The sequence below is a fragment of the Salvelinus fontinalis genome, chromosome 9 (genome assembly GCF_029448725.1).
Source record: "Salvelinus fontinalis isolate EN_2023a chromosome 9, ASM2944872v1, whole genome shotgun sequence".
NCBI classification, from domain to species: domain Eukaryota; kingdom Metazoa; phylum Chordata; class Actinopteri; order Salmoniformes; family Salmonidae; genus Salvelinus; species Salvelinus fontinalis.
Window position 1 is genome coordinate 18,218,092 of NC_074673.1, and position 18,793 is coordinate 18,236,884.

General features: G+C 40.9%; 1 protein-coding gene across 2 annotated transcripts in view; it reads right to left on the reverse strand.

The window, feature by feature from the left end:
* lrrc56 (leucine rich repeat containing 56) overlaps positions 1-11,392 on the reverse strand; it is a 56,696-nt gene extending 45,304 nt beyond the window's left edge. Inside the window, exons 1-2 of one of the 2 annotated variants that reach the window (XM_055933606.1) lie at positions 9,927-11,392; positions 9,033-9,192 (exon numbers count right to left, since the gene is read on the reverse strand). In XM_055933606.1, the coding sequence (XP_055789581.1) occupies positions 9,033-9,179 (147 nt within the window). In that variant the 5' untranslated portion in view covers positions 9,180-9,192; positions 9,927-11,392. The remainder of the gene's footprint in view (positions 1-9,032; positions 9,193-9,926) is intronic. The other variant, XM_055933607.1, reaches the window with a different exon arrangement.
* Positions 11,393-18,793: the final 7,401 nt, after the last annotated feature.

Consider the following 18,793-nt stretch of genomic DNA (forward strand, 5'->3'; position numbering starts at 1 on the left):
TGGAGTGCTGAAGAGATGGTTTTCATTCTGGAAGTTTCTCCCATCTCCACAGAGGAACTCTGGAGCTCTGTCAGAGTGACCATCAGGTCCTTGGTCACCTCCCTGACCAAGGCCCTTCTCCAATTGTTCAGTTTGGCCGGGCAGCCAGCTCTAGGAACAGTCTTGGTGGTTCCAAACTTCTTCCATTTAAAAATGGAGGCCACTGTGTTCTTGGAGACCTTCAATGCTGAAGACATTTTTGGTACCCTTCCCCCCCAGATCAAGGAAGGGTACCCTTTTGGTACCCTTCCTTGATCTGTGCCTCAACACAATCTTGTCTCAGTACTCTACGGACAATTCCTTCGACCTCATGGCTTGGTTTTTGCTCTGACATGCACTGTCAACTGTGGCACCTTATATAGACAGGTGTGTGCCTTTCCAAATCATGTCCAATCAAGTTGAATTACCATCTCAAGGAGGATAAATGGACAAATAAAAAATAAAAAAAATGTTTTCGCTTTGTCATTATGGGTTGTTGTGTGTAGATTGATGAGGAAAAAAACAAAAATGTAATCCATTTTAGAATAAGGCACTAATGTAACAAAATATGGAAAAGGTCAATGGGTCTGAATACTTTCCGAATGCACTGTAGGACTAGGGGAAGGGGAAGGATTTAGCTAAAAGGGTTAGCTAACATGCTCAGTAGTTGCAATGCTCAGTAGTTGCAAAATAGCTAAAAAGTAGTAAGTTGGAAAGTTGCTAATTAGCTAAAGTTGATGAGATTTGAACTCGCAACCTTAGAAACAAGCTGGACTATCATGTCAACACATTTAGACATTGATCAGCTTCCATACTCATTTTTGTAGACCAGCTAAATAACATTGAATATTTGAAAGTAATAACTTTCCTTCACAAGCTGTATGTGAATGTAAATTCAGAGTGAGGTTGGGTTTATATAGGCAACATTGACATCCCATTCGCCCAAATGACACCCTTTCAAAGAGTAGCTAGGTATACTATCATTCATTCATGGTTGATTGTATCTTTAGAAGTAATTATCATTAGCCATATAAATAGGATGCCAAATTAATGATATTAATAATAAACTTTCACCTTTGAATATTGTCTTTTATATGAAGGATGGTTGGTTGACTTCAAATGTAATCTACAAGTTAATAATTAAGAATAGGACTAAATCAAATCAAACTTATTTCAAGAGCATTATTATTGCTATGCTTTAACTTAGATTTTTGGTTGAGAAGGAGACATGAATCCATCTTATCAATCAACTGGATATTGAATTGTGAATGCAACCAAATATCAACGTTTCATGCTTGGATAATATATTAATATATACACTACCGTTCAAAAGTTTGGGGTCACTTAGAAATGTCCTTGTTTTTTAAAGAAAAGCACTTTTTGTCCATTAAAATAACATATAATTTATGAGAAAGACAGTGTAGACATTGTTAGTGTTGTAAATGACTATTGTAGCTGGAAATGGCTGATTTTGAATTGAATATCTACATAGTCGTACAGAGGCCCATTATCAGCAACCATCACTCCTGTGTTCCAATGGTGGTTGTGATGGTTGTTAGCTAATCCAAGTTTATAATTTTAAAAGGCTAATTGATCATTAGAAAACCCTTTCGCAATTATGTTAGCACAGCTCAAAACTGTTGTTCTGATTAAAGAAGCAATAAAATTGGCCTTCTTTAGACTAGTTGAGTATCTGGAGCATCAGCGGGTTCGATTACAGGCTCAAAATGGCCAGAAACAAAGAACTTTCTTCTGAAACTCGTCAGTCTATTCTTGTTCTGAGAAATGAAGGCTTTTCCATGCGAGAAATTGCCAAGAAACTGAAAATCTCGTACAGCGTTGTGTACTACTCCCTTCACAGAACAGCGCAAACTGGCACTAACCAGAATAGAAAGAGTGGGAGGCCCCGGTGCACAACTGAGCAAGAGGACAAGTACATTAGAGTATCTAGTTTGAGAAACAGACGCCTCACAAGTCGTCAACTGGCAGCTTCATTAAATAGTACCCACAAAACACCAGTTTCAATGCCAACAGTGAAGAGGCGACTCCGGGATGCTGGCCTTCTAGGCAGAGTTGCAAAGAAAAAGCTCAGACTCAGACTGTCAATAAAAATAATAGATTAAAATGGGCAAAAGAACACAGACACTGGACAGAGGAACTCTGCCTAAAAGGCCAGCATCCCGGAGTCGCCTCTTCACTGTTGGCGTTGAGACTGGTGTTTTGCGTGTACTATTTAATGAAGTTGCTTTTCTTTCAAAAACAAGGACATTTCTAAGTGACCCCAAACTTTTGAACGGTAGTGTACATATTTCTGATAATTATGTTGAAATTATGTTAACGTAACAAATCTGTAAGTAAGTTTAAGTCATTGTATTTAAGTTGAAGTTTTACCCTAATTTAAATGTTTATAACGCTGGTTGAAATGAGATGAAAATAGTACTTGTTGACTTTTTGCAAATCCAAATATGTTTTCCACATAGATTCCACGTCACAATAGGCTGACAAATGACGTTGAAACAACATTGATTCGACCAGTGTGTGCCCAGGGGGAGTGTTGTGTAGTAATTACTCTTGCTTTTGGAGAAAAAAGAAACCAGTGAAAGCTTACCTTCCACAGGCGTCGACAACATTCTAAATTCTACTCATGACTGTGTCTATTGTCTGTCTGTCGCTGGAGGAGGTAGCCAGGTTCTAGGTTAACACCACAGATGATTATGGATGGGAGTGTTTGCACCCCATGCCTTTTGGCTCAGCGTAATCAGAATGGTGCAGAGACACCAGAGATATATCATAACCTCCCCAATAGCTTTAATGGCCACATCTCAGTAGGCACACCTATGTCTCCTCCATCCCAGAGACCAATCTCACTGAAAAGGCTAGCAGCATTCCCACCAGGCAACAGCACCACAGCTTAATTTATAGTACAAACTTGCCCACCAAATCATTTCAAAAGTGACGCTGAAAGAGAGGGAGAAGAGTGTTTGATTGCTCAGTGTTTGTTTTGATAAAATGCTAACCAACAAACTCCATTTAAAAGTAACACTACAAGGAAAGTTTCTCCAGTGTGCCATTCATCAACCTCTGATGCAAGTGAGACTTTTATGAATGTCCCCCCATATGTCCACTCAGCAATCAAGATAATGGAGCATGTTAATGGCTGTAAGAACAGTGTCACATCGGAGTCATAGCTCATTCGCATGTCTGTTCATTCAAGCATCTTTTAAATGCATAGGAATATAGGAATGTACAGTCGTGGACAAAAGGTTTGAGAATGACACCAATATAAATTTTCACAAAGTCTGCTGCCTCAGTTTGTATGATGGCAATTTCATATGCTCCGAAATGTTATGAAGAGTGATCAGATGAAATGCAATTAATTGCAAAGTCCCTCTTAGCCATGCAAATGAACTGAATCCCCCAAAAACATTTCCACTGCATTTCAGCCCTGCCACAAAAGGACCAGCTGACATCATGTCAGTGATTCTCTCGTTAACACAGGTGTGATTGTTGACGAGGACAAGGCTGGAGAACACTCTGTCATACTGATTGAGTTCGAATAACAGACTGGAAGCTTCAAAAGGAGGGTGGTGCTTGGAATCATTGTTCTTCCTCTGTCAACCATGGTTACCTGCAAGGAAACATGTGCCGTCATCATTGCTTTGCACAAAAATGGCTTCACAGGAAAGGATATTGCTGCCAGTAAGATTGCACCTAAATCAACCATTTATCGGATCATCAAGAACTTCAAGGGGAGCGGTTCAATTGTTGTGAAGAATGCTTCAGGGCGCCCAAGAAAGTCCAGCAAGCGTCAGGACCGTCTCCTAAAGTTGATTCAGCTGCGGGTTCGGGGCACCACCAGTACAGAGCTTGCTCAGGAATGGCAGCAGGCAGGTGGGAGTGCATCTGCACGCACAGTGAGGCGAAGACTTTTGGAGGATGGGCTGGTGTCAAGAAGGGCAGCAAAGAAGCCACTTCTCTCCAGGAAAAACATCAGGGATGGACTGATATTCTGCAAAGGGTATAGGGATTGGACTGCTGAGGACTGGGGTAAAGTCATTTTCTCTGATGAATCACCTTTCTGATTGTTTGGGGCATCCGGAAAAAAGCTTGTCCCGGAGAAGACAAGGTGAGCGCTACCATCAGTCCTGTGTTATGCCAACAGTAAAGCATCCTGAGACCATTCATGTGTGGGGTTGCTTCTCAGCCAAGGGAGTGGGCTCACTCACAATTTTGCCGAAGAACACGGCCATGAATAAAGAATGGTACCAACACATCCTCCGAGAGCAACTTCTCCCAACCATCCAGGAACAGTTTGGTGACGAACAATGCCTTTTCCAGCATGATGGAGCACCTTGCCATAAAGGCAAAAGTGATAACTAAGTGGCTTGGGAAAGAAAACATTAATATTTTGGGTCCATGGCCAGGAAAATCCCCAGACCTTAATCCCATGGAGAACTTGTGGTCAATCCTCAAGAGGTGGGTGGACAAACAAAACCCCACAAATTCTGACAAACTCCAAGCATTGATTATGCAAGAATGGGCTGCCATCAGTCAGGGTGTGGCCCAGAAGTTAATTGACAGCATGCCAGGGTGGATTGAAGAGGTCTTGAAAAAGGGCCAACACTGCAAAAATTGACTCTTTGCATCAACTTCATGTAATTGTCAATAAAAGCCTTTGACACTTTTGAAATGTCTGTAATTTTACTTCAGTATTCCATAGTAACATCTGACGAAAATATCTAAAGAAACTGAGGCAGCAAACTTTATGAAAATGTATATTTGTGTCATTCTCAAAACTTTTGGCCACGACTGTATATAGCTTTCTGTCTTCATATGGGTAAGGAACCCAAAAATATGACTCTGAGTCAGCAATGCAGGCCATTTCGCAAACCACTAGGTTTTCTGCCGAATACAATTGAGCGATTCCATGCCAGCGTAGGCTAAAAATATATTTTTGGTATCTCAGATTGTTCTGGTAGGATGTTTGACATGCTTTTTACATTTGTATCAAACCGTTTCAGAATTATTATTTTTTATGATGATAGTGGTAGTCTAAATTTTAGACCTACAGCGCCTTCAGAAAGTATTCACACTAAAGGTCGACCGATTAATCGGAATGGCCGATTAATTAGGGACGATTTCACGTTTTCATAACAATCGGTAATCGGCATTTTTGGACACCGATTATGGCAGATTACATTGCACTCCACGAGGAGACTACGTGGCAGGCTGACTACCTGTTACGTGAGTGCAGCAAGGAGCCAAGGTAAGTTGCTAGCTAGCATTAAACTTATCTTCTAAAAAAAATCCATCTTAACATAGTCACTAGTTAACTACACATGGTTGATGATATTACTAGTTTATCTAGCTTGTGCTGCATTGCATATAATCGATGCGGTGCCTGTTAATTTATCATCGAATCACAGCCTACTTCGCCAAACGGGTGATTTTAACAAGCGCATTCGCGAAAAAAGCACTGTCGTTGCACCAATGTGTACCTAACCGTAAACATTTATGCCTTTCTTAAAATCAATACACAAGTATATATTTTTAAACCTGCATATTTAGTTAATATTGCCTGCTAACATGAATCTATTTTAACTTGGGAAATTGTGTCACTTCTCTTGCGTTCTGTGCAAGTTTGGGCCGTCTGGCTCATTGCGAACTGTGTGAAGACCATTTCTTCCTAACAAAGACCGTAATTAATTTGCCAGAATTGTACATAATTATGACATAACATTGAAGGTTGTGCAATGTAACAGCAATATTTAGACTTAGGGATGCCACCCGTTAGATAAAATACGGAACGGTTCCGTATTTCACTGAAAGAATAAACGTTTTGTTTGTTGTTCGAAATAATAATTTCCGGATTTGACCAAATTAAATGACCTAACGCTCTTATTTCTGTGTGTTATTATATTATAATTAAGTCTATGATTTGATATTTGATAGAACATTCTAACTGAGCGGTGGTAGGCAGCAGCAGGCTCGTAAGCATTCATTCAAATAGCACTTTCCTACATTTGCCAGCAGCTCTTCGTTGTGCTTCAAGCATTGCGCTGTTTATGACTTCAAGCCTATCAACTCCCGAGATTAGACTGGCAATACTATAGTGCCTATAAGAACATCCAATAGTCAAAGGTATATGAAATACAAAATGGTATAGAGAGAAATAGTCCTAGAATTCCTATAATAACTACAACCTAAAACTTCTTACCTGGGAATATTGAAGACTCATGTTAAAAGGAACCACCAGCTTTCATATGTTCTCATGTTCTGAGCAAGGAACTTAAACGTTATCTTTTTAACATGGCAAATATTGCCCTTGTACTTTCTTCTCCAACACTTTGTTTAAGCATTATTTAAACCAAATTGAACATGTTTCATTATTTATTTGAGACTAAATAGATTTTATTGATGTATTATATTAAGGTAAAATAAAGTGTTCATTCAGTATTGTTGTAATTGTCACTATTAAAAATATATATATAAAAATCGGTCGATTAATCGGTATCGGCTTTTTTTGGTCCTCCAATAATCGGTATTGGCGTTGGAAAATCATAATCGGTCGACCTCTAACTCACACCCTTTAACTTTTTCCACATTTTGTTGTCTTACAGACAGAATTTAAAATAGATTACATTTATATCTGTTTGTCATTGGCCTACACACAATACCCCATAATATAAAAGTGTAATTATTTTTGAAATGTCTTGAGTCAATAAGTATTCAACCCCTATGTTATGGAAAGCCTAAATAAATTGAGGAGTAAACTTTTGCTTAACAAGTCACATAAGTTGCATGGACTCTGTGTACAATAATAGTGTTTAACCTGATTTTTGAATGACTACCTCGTCTCGGTACCCACACAATTATCTGTAAGGTCCCACAGTCGAGCAGTGAATTTCAAACAGATTCAATCACAAAGACCAGGGAGGTTTTGTAATGCCTCGCAAAGAAGGGCACCTATTGGTAGATGGGAAAAAAAAAAAAAAAAAGCAAACATTGAATATCCATTTGAACACATTGAAGTTATTAATACACTTTGGATGGTGTATCAATACACCCAGTCACTACAAAGATACAGGCGTTCTTCCTAACTCAATTGCCAGAAAGGAAGGAAACCACTCAGAGATTTCACCATGAGGCCAATGATGACTTTAAAACAGTTAAAGAGTTTAATGTCTTTGATAGGAGAAAACTGAGGATGGATCAACAACATTGTATTTACTCCACAACACTAACCTAATTGACAGAGTGAAAAGAAGGAAGCCTATAAAAAAAATATTCCAAAACATGCATACTGTTTGCAACAAGGCACTAAAGTAATTCTGCAAAGAATGTGGCAGATTGTTAACTCTTTGTCCTGAATACAAAGTGTTATGTTTGGGGCAAATCCAATACAACACAGTACGGAGTACCACTCTCCATATTTTCAAGTACAGTGGTGGCTGCATCATGTTATGAGTATGCTTGTAGTCGTTAAGGACTGGGCAGTTTTTCAGGATAAAAAATAAAATGTCATGGCAAAATCCGAGAGAAAAACCTGGTTCAGTCTGCTTTTCGCTAGACACTGAGATTATTTCACCTTTCAGCAGGACAATAACCTAAAACACAAGGCCAAATCTACACTGGAGTTGCTTACCAAGAAGACAGTGAATGGCCGAGTTTCAGTTTTGACTTAAAATCGGCTTGAAAATGTATGGAAAGATCTGAAAATGGCTGTCTATTAATAATCAACAACCAATTTGACAGAGCTTGAAAGATTTTGAAAAGTATAATGGGCAAATGTTGCACAATCCAGGTGTGGAAAGGTCTTAGAGAATGAAAAATGTATGCAATCATTACTGTGTGTAGCTCTGGATAAGAGTCTCTGCTAAATGACTAAAATGTCAAATGTTACCCAGAAAGACTCACAGCTGTAATCGTCACCAAAGTTGCTTCTACAAAGTATTGACTCAGGGGTGTGAATACTTCTGTAAATCAGTATTTCTGTATTTAATTTGTCAAATTTGCTAAAATTTCTAAAAAGGTGTTCACTTTGTCATTATGGGGTATTACAGTATGTGTTTATGGGTGTGGGGGGAAAACGATTTAATCCATTTTGAATTTAGGCTGTAATACAACAAAATGTGGAATTAGTCAAGAGGTATGAATACTTTCTAAAGGTACTGTACTTTATACATGACTCCTATAAGACCTTATGGTCCGTTACATTAATTTATTCAACTTTAAAAATCAAAATACCCTTTTTGATTTGGTTCATTTTAAGACATTGTTTGGAATAATAGGCCTATGCACTATGATAACATAAAATGTAAAGAGTGGGCTCTCTGCTAATTCTGAAGTTATGATAAATTTTATGAGCACCACCAACACAGTGAATGGGAAAATTGATTCAAAGGGAACTACCTCTGCTGGTGATTTGCTGCATATGCAAACCTAAAGGAAGGCTGTGATTGGGTTAATGATCAAGTGTCAATTTCTATGTATAAAATGGGTAATTTCATTAAAAGTACCAGAGAGCCCACTCTGGAAATTGTACGTGTTTGAAAAGTATATTTTTCAAAACAATACGTCAAAAAAAGGGTACTTTTGAGATATTCCTATTATAATTTTGTATATGGAATAAATTAATGTGAAATATGTATTTCAGAATCTAGACATACTAGATATTTGAGTGCACACTAATAGGAGTATAGTGACACCAAGATGTTGTCTGCATCATGTAGGGTTCACAGATCATAGGGTCTTACAGGAGGCATGTATAGGTCTTAGAAGGGCCTATAATGGCCACTTTCATCATGATTTTCTCATAAATGGTTTGTGATACAAATGTAAAAAGCATGTCAAACAAACTTCATTGGGAGGAAGGATATGTTAGAATCTGAGATTTAGGGCTACACTGACATGGAATTAGACAATTATAGAATTGTGTTGATGCACTACATTCAGTCAAGCATGCTTCCACATCTATAATTAGCCTATAAAAAGGGCCACACCCCTCCCTTTACCAATAGGAGCCCCACCAGCTTTTCTGGAGAGAGGTAGAGCTCCACCTGCATGTCAGAGTCCTCATAAGCAGCAGGGGTTGGGTTCATCTGACCAGACCCACTCAGCTCAGTCACCAGTACCCTCGCTGAGTCCTGGGAACAAATCATCACTCACAGACACCTGGAAGTGGTCAAATAATGGTAAATAATAATAGGTTAGTGAAAAAAGTAACATAATTCGGTGCAGGGGCAGACTGGATTTAATGCAAATGCCAGATGGGCCAGTCCAGTTTTAGCCCAGTGGGTCTGTCTAGCCTGGGTTTTTTTGCACAAAGGGATCATTAATCGCTAATAATGGGGGCCTGGAGGAAAGAAAAAAAAATAGGGCAGTGTGGGGGGCTTCAAGGGGGGGAAAAAAATAGAAATGCCGATTTCTGGTCCCAGTCTGCCCCTGTTTCTGTGTGTCAGAAGGCTGGTAGCCTTGGTGGAAATTCAGGGTGATGATGTAGCTCCTGTTATTGCAATGGAAACCATGGAAGAATATAGCTAGCTTTAACAACTCAAAGCATAGAATATTTGGCTTATCAACTTCTGATTATCAACTCCTGATTAACATACTGTATCTAACGTATGTTGTATCAATTCCTAAACAAGACATTCTGAGGCACTGTCAGAATAAGTAACTAATCTGGTTATCTGGATATTTGGTTAGTTAGCCTAGCTAGCTAGTTAGCTAGCTGACATCCCACACTTAAAGCTAGGATATGAAAACAAGCGGTCTAACATCTCAATTGCATACAAGTTTGTTGACGTTTTGAATGGCTGCAGATAACAAATGAATGTAAAAGGCTAAATGTAATCACAAATAACTCTTCATTATGATGATCAAATATCCAATGTCGTATTTTTTCTTACCTTATGAAGTACACATTCTTCAGAGCATTTACAAAGACACGCACAAGTTTGCTTGACAACGCACCCAACTTCCTGGATACGATGATAAAGGAGGCTTTGCCCCTTGGGATATGTAGTGAATATGTTTTTATCGTATTGACTGATTACAGCACAACGATGATACATGACCATACATGTTCGTTTCAAAGTTTATTGGACGCAGTTTAGCATATGTTATAGTTGGTGCAGCTAAATGCTTATGTTAGTATCTCCATTAAACTGTCAAAAAAGTAGGCCTAAACACATATTCAAAATGAAATGTGTATGTCATCTATGCATATATACACCGGATGAATTTACACAACATATAGGCCTATTAAGAATGATATGTAGGCTACAGCAGTAGGTATAGGCTATTGCAGTGAGCTATGTCAAAAGTCCAGTATATAAATATGTGGTGTGTATAAACAGTGCAATGTACAGTAGTACAAATATTAGAATGAGATGTGTCGAGAATAAAGTAGTCCTATATAAATACACAGTACAAAACCCCATGGCAAAATGGATAGAATTGCAAGAATTAGCTTCCGGACCAGAGTCTGGAATATAAAAATGTACTGTATGTATGTGAATGGTGTGTATAGACGGTATGGACAGTAGATGTGAATAGAAAAGGTGTGTAAAGCAGTAGTTATATAGGCTGAGCCATGACTATAATACAGTATATACAGTGCCTTCTGAAAGTATTCATACTTCCACATTTTGTTGTTCCAGTCTGAATTTAAAATGGATTAAATATACAAATTCACACAATACCCCATAATGACAAAGTGAAAACAAGTTTAGATATGTTTATGCAAATGTATTAAAAATAAAATAAGTATCTCATTTACATAAGTATTCAAACCCCTGGGTTAGAATCAACTTTGGCAGCGATTACAGCTGTAATTCTTTCTGGGTAGATCTCTAAGAGCTTTGCACACCTCGATTGCACATTATTCTTTTAAAAATTCTTCAATCTCTGTCAAGTGGGTTGTTGATCATTGCTAGACAGCCATTTTCAGGTTTTCGCAATAGATGTTCAAGCCGATTTAAGTGAAAACTGTAACTAGGCCACTCAAATCAAATTGTATTTGTCACATATGCCCAATACAACAGGTACCGGGAAATGCTTACTTACGAGCCCTTAACCAACAATGCAGAGTTTTTAAAAAGTAAGTAAGAAAAATATGCTAAATAAACAAAAGGAAAAATAGTATACAATAAAAAATAATGAGGCTATATACACAAGGGGTACCGGTACCAAGTCAATGTGCAGGAGTACAGGGTAGTTGAGGTAATTGAGGTAATATGTACCTCAATTGTAGGTAGGGGTAAAGTACTATGCATAGATAATAAACAGAGAGTAGCAGCAGCGTATGTGAAGATTGTGAAGGAATGTTAATGTGTGTGTGTGTGTGTGTGTGTGTGTGTGTGTGTGTGTGTGTGTGTGTGTGTGTGTGTGTGTTTGTGTTGGAGTATCAGTGTAATATGTGTGAGCGTGAGCGTGTGGTTAGACTCCAATGAGTGTACATCGAGCCTGTGCAAGAGAGTCAGTGTAAACAAATAAGAATAAATAAAAATAAAAGGGGTAATTGCAAATCGTCCAGGTAGCCATTTGATTAACTGCTCAGCAGTCTTATGGCTTTGGGGTAGCCCTGGTATATGGCCCTGGTATAGACGTTCCTGATGGCAGAGAGCTCAGCCCCAGTGATGTAAAGGGCAGTACGCACTATCCTCTGTAGCGCCTTGCGGTCAGATGCCGAGCAGTTGCCATACCAAGTGTTGATGCAACCCGTCAGGATGCTCGCAATGGTGTTAACCACTCGGCTAAGCCAGCTACACCAATGTGTCAGGGGAAACACTGTTTAACTGACGACCGAAGTGAGCCTGCAAGCGCCCTGCCCTACACAAGGAGTCGCTAGAGCGCGATGAGCCAAGTAAAGCCCCCCTGGCCAAACCCTCCCCTAACCCAGATGACGCTGGGCCAATTTTGCACCGCCCTATGGGACTTCCGTATTCCAATTTTATCCCCCAAATTTTTTTTTTTAACTCTGTAGTCCTTGCCGATGACAAGCATACCAATAACATGATGCAGACACCACCATGCTTCGAAATATGTTGGATTTGTCCCAAACATACCGCATTGTATTCAGGACATAAAGGTCATTTCTTTGCCAATTGTTTTTGCAGTTTTACCTTAGTGCCTTATTCCAACCAGATACATGTTTTGGAATATTTAGGTCATTTAGGCTAGTATTTTAGGTTAGTATTTAGGTTAGTATTGTAAAGTAACTACAATGTTGATCCATTTTCAGTTTTCTCCTATCACAGCCATTAAACTCTAACTGTTTTAAAAAGTCACCATTGGCCTCATGGTGAAATCCCGGAGTGGTTTCCCTACTCTCTGGCAACGGAGTTAGAAAAGACACCTGTATCTTTTGATAGACCATCCAAAGTGTAATTAATAACTTCACCATGCTCAAAGGGATATTCACTGTCTGCTTTAAAATTCTACCAATAGGTGCCCTTTGAAAACCTCCCTTGTCTTTGTGGTTGAATCTGTGGTTGAAATTCACTACTCGGCTGAGGGACCTTACAATTCTCTGTATGTGTGGTGTAGAGTCATTCAAAAATCATTGTAAACACTATTATTGCATACAGAGTGAGTCCATGCAACTTATGAGACGTACTAAGCACATTTTTACTCCTGAACTTATCTAGGCTTGCCATAACAAAGGGGTTGAATACTTTTTGACTCAAGACATTTCAGCTTTCAATTTTTTATTAATTTGTTAAAATCTAAAAACATAATTCCACTTTGACATGATGGGGTATTGTGTTTATGCCAGTGACACAAAATCTAAATTCAGGCTGTAACACAACAAAATGCAGAAAAAGTCAAGGGGTGTGAATACTTTCTGAAGGCACTGTACATAAAGTGGGTAAAACTCGATGTAGCCTTAACATTATTAAAGTGACCCCTGTTAAATAACTATGCACATAGTGCAGTAGTCTCTAAAGAGCAAGGTAGAATACAGAGTGATAGCCGGCTAGTGACAGTGTCTAAAAGGTTCAGGGCAGGGTACAGTGATGACTGTTTAACAGTCTGACGGCCTGGAGATAGAAGCTGTTTATCAATCTCTCAGTCCCAGCTCTGATGCACCTGTACAGTCTCCACCTTCCAGATGGTAGTGGGGTGAACATGCCGTGGCTCGGGTGGCTGAGGTCCTTGATGATCTACTTCTTGGCCTTCCTGTGATACCGGGTGCTGTAGATGTCCTGGAGGCCGGCTGCAACCATGTTTCAGATCATTTCGTATTATTCTTTACATAAATCCGAGGCACTCCATTTAATATGTTTATGATTCGTTGGTATGCATTAATTAGTGGATGTCCATCATCCATTTCATTAGACATGTTAAGAATTCACAAATTGTATAATATGTTACGATTTGTGCAAAACGTATGATATGTTACGAATTCCAATTAGTTGTTGCTAACTTTGGCTAGGTGGCTAATGCTAACGTTAGCTAGCTGGCTAAAGTTAGCTAGGCTAGGGATTAGGGTTAGGATTTAGGTTAAAGGGTTAGGGGTAGGGATAGCTAACATTCTAAGTAGTTAAAAAATAGCTAAAATGTAGCAAGTAATTGCAAAATTGCTAAAATGCTAAAGTTGTCCGTGATGAAATTCAAACACTCAACCTTCGGGTTGCTAGATGTTCTCGTTACACACCCACCCTCCTATTGTTTTTTTCTTCAGTAACCTTCTGTCTTATGTAATCGTACCAAACATAATATACACTACATGACCAAAAGTATGTGGAGACCTGCTAGTCAAACACCTCATTCCAAAATCATGGGCATTAATATGGTGTCGGTCCCCCCTTTGCTGCTATAACAGCCTCCACTTTTCTTGGAAGGCTTTCCACTAGATGTTGGAACATTGCGGCGGGGACTTGCTTCCATTCAGCCACAAGAGCATTAGTGAGGTCGGGCACTGATGTTGTGCGATTAGGCCTCGCTCGGAGAGAGCGTTCCAATTCATCTCAAAGGTGTTTGATGGGGTTTATTTCAGGGCTCTGTGCAGGACAGTCAAGTTCTTCCACACCGATCTCGACAAACTATTTCTGGATGGACCTTGCTTTGTGCACACTGACATTGTCATCCTGAAACAGGAAAGGGCCTTCCTCTAACTGTTGCCACAAAGTTGGAAGCACAGAATCGTCTAGAATGTCATTGCATGCTGTAGCGTTAAGATTTCCCTTCACTGGAACTAAGGGGCCTAGCCCAAACCATGAAAAACAGTCCCAGACCATTATTCCTCCTCCACCAAACTTAACAGTTTGTACAATGCCTTCGGGCAGGTAGTGTTCTCCTGGCATCTGCTAAACCCAGATTCGTCCGTCGGACTGAATGAAGCGTGTGAACACGTTTCCACTGCTCCAGAGTCCAGTGGCGGCGAGATATACACTCAATCAATCAAATGTATTTATAAAGCCCTTTTTACATAAGCCGATGTCACAAAGTGCTGTACAGAAACCCAGCCTAAAACCCCAAACAGCAAGCAATGCAGGTGTAGAAGCACGGTGGCTAGGAAAAACTCCCTAGAAAGGCCAGAACATAGGAACAAACCTAGAGAGGAACCAGGCTCTGAGGGGTGGCCAGTCCTCTTCTGGCTGTGCTGGGTGGAGATAACAGAACATGGCCAAGATGTTCAAACGTTCATAGATGACCTGCTGGGTCAGAATAATAATCACAGTGGTTGTAGAGGGTGCAACAGGTCAGCACCTCAGGAGTAAATGTCAGTTGGCTTTTCATAGCCGATCATTCAGAGTCAGAGACAGCAGGTGCGGTAGAGAGAGGGTCCAAAACAGCAGGTCCGGGACAAGGTAGCACATCCAGTGAACAGGTCAGGGTTCCATAGCCGCGGGCAAAACAGTTGAAACTGGAGCAGCAGCATGACCAGGTGGACTGGGGACAGCCAGGTAGTCCTGAGGCATGGTCCTAGGGCTCAGGTCCTCCGTGAGAAGAGAAAGAGAGAGCATACTTAAAATTCACACAGGACACCGGATGAGACAGGAGAAATATTCCAGATATAACAGACTGACCCTAGTCCCCCGACAAACTATTGCTGCATAAATACTGGAGGCCGAGACAGGAAGTGTCACGAGACACTGTGGCCCTGTCCGACAATACCCCAGGACAGGGCCAAACGGGCAGGATATAACCCCACCCACTTTGCCAAAGCACAGCCCCCACACCACTAGAGGGATATCTTCAACCGCCAACCTACTACCCTGACACAAGGCCAAGTATCGCCCCATGAAGATCTCCCCCACGGCACGAACCCGAGGGGGGTACCAACCCTGACAGGAAGATCACGCCAGAGACTCAACCCACTCAACTGATGCACCCCTCCTAGGGACGGCATGGAAGAGCACCAGTAAGCCAGTGACTCAGCCCCCGTAATAGGGTTAGAGGCAGAGAATCCCAGTGGAGAGAGGGGAACCGGCCAGGCAGAGACAGCAAGGGCGGTTCGTCGCTCCAGTGCCTTTCCGTTCACCCCCACACCCCTGTGCCAGACTACACTCAATCATAGGACCTACTGAAGAGATGAGTCTTCAATAAAGACTTAAAGGTTGAGGCCGAGTCTGCGTCGCTCACATAGATAGGCAGACCATTCCATAAAAATTTAGCTTTATAGGAGAAAGCCCTGCCTCCAGCTGTTTGCTTAGAAATTCTAGGGACAGTAATGAGGCCTGCGTCTTGTGACCGTAGCGTATGTGTAGGTATGTACGGCAGGACCAAATCGGAAAGATAGGTAGGAGCAAGCCCATGTAATGCTTTGTAGGTTAGCAGTAAAACCTTGAAATCAGCCCTAGCCTTAACAGGAAGCCAGTGTAGAGAGTCTAGCACTAGAGTAATATGATCACATTTTTGGGTTCTAGTCAAGATTCTAGCAGCCGTGTTTAGCACTAACTGAAGTTTATTTAGTGCTTTATCCAGGTAGCCAGAAAGTAAAGCATTGCAGTAGTCTAATCTAGAACTGACAAAAGCATGGATTCATTTTTATGGATCATTTTTGGACAGAAAGTTTCAGATTTTTGCAATGTTACGAAGATGGAAAAAAGCTGTCCTTGAAATATTCTTGATATGTTTGTCAAAAGAGAGATCAGGATCCAGAGTAACACCAAGGTCCTTCACAGTTTTATTTGAGATGACTGTACAACCATCAAGATTAATTGTCAGATCCAACAGAAGATCTCTTTGTTTCTTGGGATCTAGAACTAGCATCTCTGTTTTGTCCGAGTTTAAAAGTAAAACATTTGGCGCTATCCACTTCTTTATGTCTGAAACAGGCTTCCAGGGAGGGCAATTTTGGGGCTTCACCATGTTTCATTGAAATGTACAGCTCTATATCGTCTGCATAGCAGTGAAAGTTAACATTATGTTTCCAAATGACATCACAAAGAGGTAGAATATACAGTGAAAACGATAGTGGTCCTAAACTGGGACCTTGAGGAACACCGAAATTTACAGTTGATTTGTCAGGACACAAACCGTCCACAGAGACAAACTGATATATTGCCGACAGATAAGATCTATACCAGGCTAGAACTTGTCCATGTATACCAATTTGGGTTTCCAATCTCTCCAAAAGAATGTGGTGATCGATGGTATCAAAAGCAGCACTAAGGTCTACACCACTCCAGCCGATGCTTGGCAGTTCTTGTGCTGACGTTGCTTCCAGAGGCAGTTTTGAACTCGGTAGTGAGTGTTGCAACCGAGGACAGATGATTTTTTACTCGCTACACACTTCAGCACTCAGAGGTCCCATTCTATGAGCTTGTGTGGCCTACCACTTCACAGCTGAGCCTTTGTTGCTCCTAGACATTTCCACTACACAATAACAGCACTTTCAGTTGACCGGGAAGCTATAGCAGGGCGGAAATTTGACAAACTGACTTATTGGAAAGGTGGCATCTTATGACAGTGCCACGTTGAAAGTCACTGAGCTCTTCAGTAAGGCCAGTCTACTGCCAATGTTTGTCTATGGAGATTGCATGGCTGTGTGCTCGATTTTATACACCTGTCAGCAACGGTTTGGGCTGAAATAGCCAAATCCACTCATTTGATGGGGTGTCCACATACACTATATATACAAAAGTATCATACTAATTTGAGTGTCCCGGATTTACATTTACTATGTTGTATCTAGTCTATGAGACTAGGCTGGGAGGGTAGGCAGTGTGCCCAATGATGTGTTGGGCTGACCGCACCACCATGATGGTGCAGCTGTTGGAAGTTTGTGAAGGTCTAAAAGAGGATTTATACTTACCGGAGGCTTTCCGAAATGTGATCCGGAGGCTCCGTAAAGTGAGTTTTATGCAATTGCGGAGCCTCCGGAGGCTTGCTGAGGGCAAATCAAGCTCTGTACCGCATCGCTGTGTGCATCCAAAATGTTTTATGTGGAGGGCTCCGTATAGCTCCATGATTGGTTGATGGTAGGTGAGGGTGGAAGGTCCTGTTTAAATACAAATTTACTCCCTTCCTTCACAACACCTCTACTCTGTTCGCGAAGAAGTATGAACGCTCTGACTTCTGTGGAGGCCGCATCACAGTAAATGCTGTACTGCCACTGCAGATGTCAGATTGACCATGCAGAGTCTTTAAGCCAATTTATGCTTTCTCCGTTTGCAATCCGGAGACTCCGTACAGACGGTTAGACGCAATTGCATAGCCTCTAGAGGTTTGTGGAATCCAAATTGAACTCCGTACCGCATCACCACGCACCTCCTAAATGTTGTAACAATGTGGAGGGCTCGCTCCGCATTGACATGATTGGTTGATGGTAGGTGGTGGCGGGAGGTGCTGTATAAACACAAACTCACTTCCTTCATAGCAGCTCTGCTCCGTGAAATGCAATTAGTATGAATGCCCTGACTTCTGCAGAGGCCATACACAGTAAACACTGTACAGCCTTTTAAAGGTGTTGCATAGTCAATCCGATATCTGCATTGGCCATGCAGCCTTTTTGGGCATTCATACTTACTGCGCTTCGCTGAGTAGCTCAGAGCTGTTGTGAAGGAAGTTGTCAAGGAAATTAGTTTGTGTTTATATATGACCTTTCGCCCTCACCTACCATCAACCAATCATGTCAATGTGGAGTTATATGTTACCCTCTTCATTGTTACAAAATTTGAGAGGCACATGGCGATGTAGTATGGAGCTCAATTTGGCCTCTGCTTGCCTCTAGAGGCTCCGCAATTGCGTTACACCATCCACCAGCCTCTGACCACATTTTCGGATCCAACATAAATTGGCTCTTAGCATAGCCTCGGGAAGTAGGGAGCTGAGGGAGCACCCCCTGAAAAATCGGAATAATTATAATTGAAAAATCATTGTATTTTTTTCACAAAAGTTGTGCACTGGGCCTTTAATTGTCCTGTATTAGCTGACTGAAATACGATATAGCAGAGCCAACACAAGCAAAACCTTTCAACCCCCCCAGTCTGCCACCTTCTGAGGTTGAAGAGGCTCCTTCTTCACAACGATGTCGGTGTAGGGGGACCTTTTCATGTCCTTGGTGATGTGCACGCCGAAGAGGAACATGAAGCGTTTGAACCTCTCTACTGCGGCCCCATCGATGTGGATGGGTCGTGCTCTCTCTGTTGTCTCTTGTAGTCCACGATCAGCTCCTTTGTTTTGTTGAGGGAGAGGTTTTATTTTGGTCTACACATTAGGCCTATATTAAAATTAAAACAAACCTACATTTCTAATTTAACACCCAGGTTGACTTTATCTAGGATTAGGCTAAATTTAGCGAATAAAAAATGCATAAATACTC